This window comes from Nicotiana sylvestris, chromosome 4 (genome assembly GCF_000393655.2).
Source record: "Nicotiana sylvestris chromosome 4, ASM39365v2, whole genome shotgun sequence".
Classification (NCBI taxonomy): Eukaryota; Viridiplantae; Streptophyta; class Magnoliopsida; order Solanales; family Solanaceae; genus Nicotiana; species Nicotiana sylvestris.
The window spans coordinates 118,891,932-118,903,670 of NC_091060.1; the positions used below are offsets into that span (position 1 = coordinate 118,891,932).

At 39.9% G+C, this 11,739-nt stretch overlaps 2 protein-coding genes across 2 annotated transcripts; both read left to right on the forward strand.

Annotated features, from left to right (window-relative positions):
* The first annotated feature begins 2,418 nt into the window (after positions 1–2,418).
* Positions 2,419–2,994, forward strand: LOC138890068 (uncharacterized). The gene has a single exon (XM_070173419.1). The coding sequence runs from the start codon at positions 2,419–2,421 to the stop codon at positions 2,992–2,994; it is 576 nt and encodes a 191-aa protein (XP_070029520.1).
* A 3,989-nt stretch (positions 2,995–6,983) lies between these two features.
* LOC138890069 (uncharacterized) lies at positions 6,984–7,685 on the forward strand. Its single transcript, XM_070173420.1, has one exon. It carries the CDS (start codon positions 6,984–6,986, stop codon positions 7,683–7,685), a length of 702 nt encoding a protein of 233 aa, XP_070029521.1.
* Positions 7,686–11,739: the final 4,054 nt, after the last annotated feature.

Consider the following 11,739-nt stretch of genomic DNA (forward strand, 5'->3'; position numbering starts at 1 on the left):
ACCTAATGGTGTTAAGCCTGTTGGCTATAAATGGGTCTTTCTACGCAAGAGAAATGAGAAAAACGAGGTACAAAGATATAAGGCACGCCTTGTTGCACAAGGATTTTCACAAAGGCCTGGTGTCGATTATGAAGAGACATATTCACCTGTTATGGATATTAATAACTTTCCATTATCTCATTAGTTTTGCTGTCTATGAAAAACTTACATGCATTTAATGGATGTGGTTATCGCCTACCTTTATGGCTCACTTGATAATGAGATATACATGAAAATTCCCGATGGATTTAAAATGCCAAACGCACATAATGCAAAGTCCCGGGAAATATTTTCAATCAAATTGCAAAGATCTTTATATGGTCTAAAGCAATCAGGACGAATGTGATATAATCGTCTTAGTGAGTATTTATTAAAGGAATGCTATATAAATGATGTCATTTGCCCATGTGTTTTTATAAAGAAAACAACATCGGAATTTGTTGTACTTGCTGTATATGTTGATGACATAAACCTTATTGGAATTCCTATAGAACTCCAAAAGGCAATTGATTATTTAAAGAAGGAATTCGAGATGAAAGATCTCGGAAAGACAAAATTATGTCTTGGTTTGCAAATTGAACATTGACAAACGAAATTTTTGTTCATCAATCTGCCGACATAGAAAAGGTATTGAAACGGTTTTACATGGATGGAGCACATCCATTAAGTACTCCAATGGTTGTTCGATCACTTGATGTGAATAAGGATCCATTCCGACCTCAAGAAGAGAACGAAGAGCTACTTGGTCCTGAAGTACCATATCTTAGTTCAATTGGTGCACTAATGTATCTTGCTAATACTACAAGGCCTGACATAACTTTTTCAGTTAATGTCTTAGCAAGATATAGCTCTGCTCCTACAAGGAGACATTGAAATAGAATCAAACACATATTGCGATATCTAAAAGGGACTACCGATATGAACTTATTTTATGGCAACAATTGCAGTCCCGATCTGGTTGGTTATGCTGATGCTGGGTATTTATCTGACCCACACAAGGCTCGGTCTCAAACAGGTTATGTATTTACCTGTGGAGGCACTGTCATATCTTGACGATCGACTAAGCAATCAATTGTGGCTATTTCATCTAATCATGCTGAGATAATTGCTATTCATGAAGCAAGTCGAGAGCGTGTATGGTTAAGGTCTATAATACATCTTATTCGAGACAAATGTGATTTGAAATGTGATAAACTACCCATGATTTTGTATGAAGACAATGCAGCATGCATAGTTCAATTGAAGGGAGGATTCATAAAAGGAGATAGGACAAAACACATTTCACCAAAGTTATTTTTCATACATGATCTTCAAAAGAATAGTGATATCAATGCGCAACAGATTCGTACAAGTGATAATATGGCTGATTTGTTCACAAAATCTCTACCAACGTCAACCTTCAAGAAGCTAGTGTACAAGATCGGGATGCGAAGGCTCAAGGATGTGAATTGATGCTCTCATCAGGGGGAGTTAATGCGCGTTGCACTCTTTTTCCCTTAAAAGGTTTTGTCCCACTGGGTTTTCCTTGAAAAGTTTTTAACGAGGCAACCAAAAGGCGTATTATTAGAGATGTGTACTCTTTTTCCTTTTCTAGAAATTTTTTCCCATTGGGTTTTATTTTAGTTAAGGTTTTAACGAGGCACATTACTTATCGAGTAGACATTCAAGGGGCAGTGTTATAAATAGAATTCTATTTATGGTGAATGTCCATATTTAGAGAGATTCTAGGGTTTATTACTTGGTGGCTAAGTCAATTTCTCCCTATAAATAGATGGTTCTATTCCATTGTAATTCATCCCAAAATTCAATAAGAATTCTCTCTCTCTCTCTCTCTGCAATACTGTTCTTCTACTTTTATTGTTTTATTACACGTTATCAGCACGAGACTCTACTGTCTCAAGAAGCGTTTGAGAACATTAAGGTATAACTTTTCTCCTCTTTTTAATTATGACTGACATTATGAAAAGAAAGTTCGTTGCCCTTGAAATTTCGGGCAAGAACTATATGACATGGGTGTTGGATGCTGAAATCCATGTAGATGCAATGGGTCTTGGAGATACCATTAAAGATAAAACTAAAGCATCCACCCAAGACTGTGCTAAGGCCTTGATTTTCTTGCGTCATCACCTTGATGAAGAGTTGAAAATAGAATATCTCACAGTCAAAGATCCACTTGTTTTGTGGAATGACTTAAAGGAAAGATATGACAACTTAAAGTTGGTCACTCTTCCACAAACACGATATGATTGGGCTCATCTTAGGCTCCAAGACTTTAAGTCTGTTTCTGAATATAATTCTGCGATGTTCAGAATTACTTCTACATTGAAACTCTGTGGAGATACTATCACTGATTATGATATGCTTGAAAAAACGTTTACAATGTTTCATGCCTCCAATATGGTTCTGCAACAGCAGTACAGAGAGAAAGGTTTCAAGAAGTACTCTGAGCTGATTTCTCTTCTCCTTGTGGCTGAGCGAAACAATGACTTGCTCATGAGAAATCATGAAAATCGACCCACTGGGTCTACACCATTGCCTGAAGTGGATGATGTGTATTCCCATTATGCTAAGTGTGGAAAAGGCCGTGGCCCTATTCGTGGTCGTGGTCATTGCCGTGGCCGTGGACAAGGAAGAAATTTTCCTGGTGTTAATCACCCCCCAAAGAAAAATAACCACCAAAAGTGGAAAGGGAAAGATGAGAGGCCAAAGGCAAATGGTTCAGAAACTGAATGTTACCGTTGCGGTGGAAAAGGGCATTGGGCAAATATTTGTCGTGTACCAAGACATTTGTTTGAGCTTTATCAAGCGTCTCTAAAGAATAAAGGCTCTGAAGCTAATTTTGTCTATAATAATGAATTTGACATCACCCACTTGGATATGTCAGATTTCTTTGAGCACCCTGAAGGGAAAATAGACCACTTGATCGGTGATGGATCCGTGGTTAAAGATGATTGAGTAGTTTGATTTTTATTTTTGCTTATTCGTAGTAGCTAGTTGATTTTTGTTTTTTGTAGAAATTATACCAAAATTTTTTTTTTCATGTTTTTTTTCTTAACAAAAAAGTGAAACAAAATATAACTGGGCCCTACTTGCTTTATTTTTGCACTTCACGCTCTCTTTTTCTTTTTCCCTTTTTTCATTTGCCTTCAACTATCATTGGTCAGCCAAATGACCTTTTTACCTTTGAAGAAATGCAACATGTAGCACATAGGATGCATCAAGATGGTCTGTTATTTTAGGTACACCTGTCCTAGACGGACCCAACTCCTGTGTGGAGTCCCCAACGTCAAATGCAGATGACGCAAACAAACGTTCCTACTAGGGATCCGGCATGAGGCTGTGTTTTTCTAGGTTTAAATTCTGGGTTGTGTTCTAGTCTTGGGTTACCCGAGCGGACAACTGGGGCCTAAGACGGGGCAACGTACCGGGAGCACTAAAGTCTACCCGGTGTTGTTGCTAGCCCAGCCTCGTTCTATTTGGTATAATTTCTACAGAAAAAGTGGGTCACGCAAACGTGTGCACCATTTTCAGAAGACTCAGAGGGGTGGCGTAAGAGGACAGTTATATACAATTCAAACAATATTAAAGCGGTAAACAGGTAGCATTTAGCACAAAGGTTCACAGAATACAGTAATATTAACAATAAATGAAGCCAAGTAAAAATAATTTTAACAAGCTCGAATTCTTAAACCCTGAACCAGAGATTCTGGGTTCGTTTCCCCAACAAAGTCGTCAGAGCTGTCACACCTCCTTTTTCCTACCCCCGGAAGGGGTATAAGAGAGTTTTTCCAATTTAAGTGACAATCGAAATGAGATTAATTATTTAAATTCAGAGTCTCCACCTGGGATAATTTATGGTGTCCCAGGTCACCGGTTTAAAATCCCGAATCGAGGAAGTTTGACCCTGTATTAATTTCTACGAAACACAGAAATCCGGGTAAGAAATTCTGTTAACCCAGGAGAAGGTGTTAGGCACTCCCAAGTTCCGTGGTTCTAGCACGTTCGCTTTGATCATACTTGGCTTATTAAATTGTCTAATTACTCATTTTAGAACCTATGTGCATTTACTTCTTTTAATTAAGAAATTATCTTGAAACAGTTCACACGCATGTGTACCCATTTGTTTGGCGCGCCAAAAATCATGTCACGCGTACATATCCACAATTAATAATGCTTTATTATTATTAAGAAAACTTTGGCCAAAGTTGCGCGAACGCATACTCCAGTTTTATTTTTAAAATCGTAATCATGTCACGCGAACGTGTATGCAATCACGATGGTATATTAAACGGGCCTAAAACAACTCCGAGCATTTGTCATTTTTATATTTTTGTTATGAAATTAATACGAGGTCCATGTTTGATTAAATCGTGGATGGCACACCTCGGACTATGTAAACTAAATTAAATTAGTAGCCAATGAAAACCAATTTTATTATTAAGAAGATTTGATCGAAGTTGCGGACGCATACTCCGAATTGGTTTTTAGAATTGTAATTATATCATGCGAACGCGTCCACAATCACAATGATAGATCAAATCGCGCCTAAAGCAAGCTACGATATCCATTAATTAAACAAACAAAACGAGAGCTTGAAGAGTAGGCTTTTTAAACCAAGTCTTTTTAAACATTTCCAGTAGGCTTTTTAAACCAAGTCTTGTAAACCAACAAGGCCCCAAACCTCAAATAACATCGATTAACCCCACACGATTTAGGATTAACGGTTTGAATACAAGTTGTTTTTCCTATGCAGAAATTACACATCTGCCAACAAATGCAGTTAAAGCAAGATTTACGCTAATAGAGAAGCTAAACTACAAAATAAAATGTGCAAAAATATATGCGCTACTTTCCTCCTCGCTATTCCACATGAGATACTTGCTACAATAAATAATTCCAATTGCCATTTTTAAACTCAAATGCGAACAATCCCATTCAATCAAACCAACATAACAGAATACCAATCCAATTTAAATCCTTCACCAAACTAGAATAATGAGATGAAATAAGATAAAGGTTTGAAAAATGCACCTTTACTCCTGCACTCTCTTTGAAAGACTGTATTAATGAAAGAACACCTAATAAATCTTAAAACGAGCAGGTGAACTTGCGACCAGAGATCTCGATCGGCAAACCTTACAAATTGTACTTCACTGGACTCATGTGAATCGAAACCACCTCGGCTTTGACAAGAAATTGAGTGAGGCACAGAGAAATCCTAACTTGAAATTCCAGAAACACAAGATCGACGGAACTTAGTTAGCCCATTGAAGGTCACCGGAAATGACATTCTTCGGCCAGCCAACCTTAAGGGAGACGTCGAATTCAAAGACACAAGGTCAATCACAAATAAACGGCAATAACCAGTCTATATTCCACAAACAAAGATCCAATTAGTAACGAACGGCAGCAGCGGCGTTATTCGCTGGAGAAGATGAATAACTTGAGACACTTAACGTTACTTCCATGGCGTTAACACAGAAACAATACCGAAGACCTCCGGCATCAGAGCTTGAATCTCCGGGCGAAGATTTTTCAGATCTGGTCGATATGGGGGGGGGGGTATGAGAGTGGTCGCCGGCTGGGGTTGTTTGGGTGTAATGGCGGGTCTGTTTTGGCTGAAGAAGGAAGATGACTCGACGGGGGGTGGGGTTCTTGATTTTTGCTGAAAATGGTGCTGATTGTGTGTGTAGAGATCCTAGAGTCTTAGGCATATTTTGTGTCTATTTTTTAGCTCATTAGACGTTAGGTTCTTTTCCCAAACGGCTGATGGTTGTGTGTATATAGGTCTAAGTTCTTGTAGAGTTTTTTAGGTTAAGGGGTATGGACTTAAAAATTATAGGCTAGATCCGAAAACTAGGCCTAAAAATGAATCGTTTGAACCTAAATTTTATTCTTTCTCCGCGAACGAGACTAAAAATACGATCTCATTTATTAATTAATTCTACGTAAGTAAAATAACTATTAAAATAAGACTGGCCGTTAAAACAAAACTATTTTTGGTATTTTTTTCAAAATTAAAATGACTACAAACTATTAATGAAACTATTTTTTTTGTAATTCACATTTTTCTTGTAATAAAATAAAGTAAAAGGGTCAAAATTAGTTGAAATAGCGCTATTAGATCTAAATTAAATATTTACATGCTAAAATACAAAAAATCTTAGGGAGGGTCAAAAATCACATGTCTACAGTAATCATCAAGGAAATTGGGGCGGCAATAATCAAAGCAATTGGGGAGTCAATAACCAAGGAGGGTGGAACAACAACAACAACAACCGGGGGACGGGTTTCAAAGGCCCTCGATGTTCCAACAACCGAGCAACCCACCTTTGTATCCTCCTCAAGGTCCGAGCTCTTCTAACAATGATATGTGTAGAATTGAGAACATGTTTAAACAGATGATGGAAAATAATGCCGACTCCGATGCTCAATTAGCCTCTCACAATACTTCAATCCGCAATTTGGAAGTTCAATTGGGACAAATCTCGCAAACTTTGAACACTCGTCCTAAGGGGGCACTACCAAGTGATACGGTGGTGAATCCGAAAGGTGGGAATAATACGGGACACGCTATGGCCGTGACTACAAGAAGTGGAAAAGGTGGAGATGCAACCACTTCTAATCAAAGAAGAATTATGGATGAAGATGTTATGGTTCAAGAAGATGAAATCCCAAGAAATGTGGTTCAAGCTAATGAAGAAGTGAGAATTGATATTGATGAAAGTGTGGAGGAGAGGCAAGAAGAAGTGAACCCGTCTAGGGAATACGTGATCGACATGCCTGAACCGGTAGTGCCAAAGGCTAAGGCACCAATGCCAAGGCCTCCTCCTCCATACCCTCAAAGGCTTGCAAAGTAAAATAATGAGAACCAATTCAAAAAGTTTATTGATATGATGAAGAGTTTGTCTATTAATGTGTCGTTGGTTGAGGCCTTGGAACAAATGCCGGGATATGCAAAATTTATTAAGGACTTGGTAACCAAGAAGAGATCGATGAATTGTGAAACAATTAAGATGATACATCAAGTGAGTGCAATTGTGCACTCAATGGCTCCTAAGTTGGAAGATCTGAGCGCTTTCACAATCCCTTGTTCTATTGGGTGTGCCGGCTTTGCCAAAGCTTTATGTGATCTAGGGGCGAGTATCAACTTGATGCCCTACTCGGTGTTCAAAACTTTGGGAATTGGGAAACCAAGACCCACATCAATGAGGTTGCAAATGGTGGATCGTACAATGGAGAAACCTTTGGGCATTATTGATGATGTGTTGGTTCGAGTCGACAAGTTCATCCTCCCAGTGGACTTTGTGATTCTTGATTGTGAATTGGACTATGAGGTGCCTATCATTTTGAGTAGACCTTTCCTTGCTACGGGGAATGATCTTGTTGATGTGGAAGCCGGTGAGCTCACTTTCCAGGTGGGTGAAGAAAATGTGGCCTTCTATGTGTGCAAATCAATGAGGCAACCAAATAGTTATAAAGTTTGTTCATTCATGGATTTGGTCAGTGACGTGATTATTGATGAGGCTAGTGCCACAATGAATGTTGAGGATAATTTGGAAGTCGTTTTGCTCAATCTTGATGATCTTGAGGAGAAAGAAGGCTATGTAGAGTGTGTAAATGCATTGCAAAGAATATGGTCATAGACTTATGAACCCCGCAAGCTATCTTTGGATCTTGAAAATCGGAAGACTCCTCCAATAAAGACCTCAATCGAGGAGCTTCCAACTTTGGAGTTAAAGCCATTGCCTCCACATCTCAGGTATGAATTCCTTGGCCCTTCTTCTACTTTATTGGTTAACTAACATGCAGGTAGAGTCCATATTGGAGGTGCTACAAAGGAGGAAGAGAGCAATCGATTGGACATTGGCGGATATTCGGGACATAAGCCCCACTTTTTGCATGCAGAAGATTATTTTGGGGAAGGGTGCCAAACCCTCCATTGAACATCAAAGGAGTCTAAATTAAGCAATGCAAGAGATGGTGAAGAAGGAGATAATCAAGTAGTTGGATCCCGGGGTTGTTTACCCCATTTTTGATAGCTCGTGGACCTCTCCGGTACAATGTGTCCCAAAGAAAAGGGGCGTGACTATGGTAACAAATGAAAAGAATGAATTGATCCCCACAAGAACCGTCACCGGGTGGAGAGTGTGCATGGACTATAGGAAGCTCAACAAAGTCACTCAGAAAGATCATTTCCCACTTCCATTTCTTGATCAAATGCTTGATAGGTTGGACGGACGTGCTTTTTATTGCTTTCTTGATGCATACTCCAGCTATAATCAAATTCTTATTGCTCTTGAGGACCAAGAGAAGACCACTTTCACTTGTCCCTATGGTGCTTTCGCATTCTCGCGGATGCCATTTGGTTTTTGTTATGCACCGATAACCTTTCAACGGTGTGTGATGACTATTTTCACTGACATGATAGAGGATATTCTTGAGGTTTTCATGGATGATTATTCCCTAGTTGGGAATTCTTTTGAGGATTGCTTGAACAATTTGGATAGGGTCTTGGCTAAATGTGAAGAGAATATTTTGGTGTTGAATTGGGAAAAACGTCACTTCATGGTCGAGGAAGGCATTGTCCTTGGCCACAAAATTTCAAAGCATGGTATTGAGGTTGACAAGGCCAAAACTGAGGTGATCTCCAAACTCCCTCCCCTACATCCGTGAAGGGAGTGAGGAGCTTCTTGGGTCATGCAGGTTTCTATCGCCGATTCATCAAGGAATTTTCCAAGATGGTAAATCCTTTGTCTAAACTTTTGGAGAAGGATGCCAAGTTCCATTTCAATGAAGATTGTATGAAGGCATTCGAATTGCTAAAGTTCTAGTTGACTACTACTCTTGTTATCACCGCACTAGATTGGATCTTACCTTTCGAGCTCATGTGTGACGCTAGTGATGTGGAGGTTGGAGCAGTTTTGGGGCAACGTATCAACAAAATCTTCCATCCAGTCTACTATGCTAGCAAGACCATGAATGATGCCCAAGTCAACTACACAGTGACCGAAAACGAGCTACTTGTTATTGTCTTTGCTATGGAGAAGTTCTGCCCGTATTTGATGGGAACAAAGGTGATTGTTCACAACGACCATGCGGTGCTTCGATATTTGATAAGCAAGAAAGATTCTAAGGCAATATTAATGTGGTGAGTGATTCTATTGCAAGAGTTTGATCTAGAGATTCAAGACCGCAAAGGTAGTAAAAATCAAGTGGCGGACCACTTGTCCCAATTGAAGGAGAACGGAGGCCACATGACGGCCTTAAGATCAATGATTCCTTCCCCGAAGAGCAATTTCTAGCCATTTCAATGACCGAGATGTCGTGGTTTGCCGCTTTAGCCAATTATCTTGTGAGCGGCATTGTACCGAATGAGTTCTCTTCAAACTAAAGGAAGAAGCTCAAACATGATTGCCTTGACTATTAGTTGAATGAGCCGTATCTTTTCCGGATATGTACCGATGGGGTGATCCGATGATGTGTGCTGGAGGAAGAACAAATAGAAATTCTTGAGGCTTACCACTTTTCACCGTATGGTGGTCACGATGGTGGAGCGAGAACGGCTACAAAAGTGTTGAGTTATGGATTATATTGGCCTACTCTCTACAAGGACGCTAGTGATCTAGTCAAGCATTGTGATGAATGTCAAAGGGCCGATGGGATTTCTAAGAAGAATGACATGCCCTCACTACCATCTTGGAAATTGATATCTTTGATGTTTAGGGTATTGATTTTATGGGACCGTTCGTGAGCTTTTGTGGGAACACTTACATTTTGGTAGTTCTGGGCTATGTGTTAAAATGGGTTGAAGCCGTGGTTTTACCCAACAATGAAGCTCGAAGTGTGGTGGCATTCTTGAAACAGAATATCTTCACGAGGTTTGGTACCCCAAGGGCCATTTTTAGTAATAGGGGTTCGCATTTTTGCAACAAGGTTTTTGATACCTTACTCACAAGTATGGTGTCACTCACAAAGTCTCGACCCCATACCATCCTCAAGCAAGCGGAAAAGTTGAAGTCTCCAACCGGGAGATCAAGAGTATTTTGTCAAAGACTGCGAATGCCAACCGGATGGATTGGTCAAGAAAACTTGATGATGCTCTTTGGGCTTATAGGACGGCCTACAAGACACCGATTGAGATGTCTCCATATCGATTGGTGTTTGGGAAGGCGTATCATCTTTCAGTAGAACTTGAGCATAAGGCCATGTGGACTTTGAAGAAGTTGAACCTTGAGTGGGATGTCGCTGCAAACCTAAGAGTGGCACATTTGAATGAGCATGATGAATTCTGGTATCATGCCCACACAAGTTCGTCCCTTTAAGGGGAGAAGATGAAGTACCTCCATAACAAGTACATCCACAACAAGGAGTTTAAAGAAGGTGATCTAGTGGTATTGTTCAATTCCCGATTACGGATGTTTCCGGGCAAGTTGAAGTCAAAATGGAGTGGCCCCTTTGAATTGGTGAATGCAACCCCCTTTGGTGCTCTAGATTTGAAAAATAAGAATGATGACATGTTTAGAGTCAATGAGTACCAGGTTAAACATTATCATGTCAAGGTTGATGTTGGCCACATTGTGACGGTTCTTTATTTCAAATAATTGGTAATTTCCGTCGTGCCGCAACGTTAAATCAGACACTTCTTGGGAGGCAACCCATATGTTTTTTTTTCTTGGTTTTCTTCTCTAGATTAGATAGGCTTTGTTTTGTGCTAATTAGCTTTGAAGTGTATGTAGGAATGGGTTTGCATTGCAGGAACTATGCAAGAAAAATTGGCTAAGTGTCCCAAAAGTGTGGACCGCACAATCACTCTACGGCCGCACAATTCTGTGTGTGGTTGCACAACTAGAAGATCAAAAATGCATGCTCTCTGATGTTTGACCTATCGAATTCCTTAACAATTTGCGGCCGCACATAAAATTGTGCAGTCCGCATAAATTCTGCAGCCGCAGTCACTTTTGCGCGGACTATAGAACTTCTTCAAAGGTACAGGTAAGGAGTGCGAACCGCACTCAAAATTATGCGGCAATACTCAGGTAAGTTTGGGCCCGACTCGATCAACCTATAAATAGCACTTCCAGTCACTATTCACACTTTTCGATCTCTGCATTCCCAAGCCCTAAGCAAACACAGTGCAAACTCCATTAGCTCTAAATCTTCCCTCATTTCATCAAGTTAGGTTCATACCTACATCATTCACTAGTGGTATGTTCAATCCATGTTAGATTTTTGTTCTTTCTTTTAAATTTTTGTTCTTGTTTTCTTTGATTAGTTTAGTTATTTTTAGTCCTATAAATGTCAAATGTGCTTAATATGTGCTTTAAAATCATGTGGGTAGCTTCGTATATGTTAATTAGGGATTGGGTAGACCACTAAGCTTGCCAATTTGTGCAAACCATGTCTAATTTGTGAAAACTTGCATGAACCCCAGTTTACTGCCGCATGAAATTCAAACTGTGCGGTCGCACACACTTTTGTGCGGTCCACAGTTCTTTATGTTAGGTCTTCTATGTGCTTTAATTGTACGGACGACACTCAAATATATGCGGTCCGCACTGCTAAATGATTAGAGGACCCGGTAGTTTGAACCTGGGTTGTGCGACCGCTCTCAAAATTGTGCGGTCCGCAGTTTTGGTTGTGCGGACGCACTGTGAAATTGTGCGGTCCGCACTCGGATATCTGCGGCTGCACTCACTT

Excerpts from the sequence above, each read along its gene's own strand:
- LOC138890068 (XM_070173419.1), top strand. The coding sequence starts at position 2,419 with ATGTTTCATGCCTCCAATATGGTTCTGCAACAGCAGTACAGAGAGAAA.
- LOC138890069 (XM_070173420.1), top strand. The coding sequence starts at position 6,984 with ATGCCGGGATATGCAAAATTTATTAAGGACTTGGTAACCAAGAAGAGA.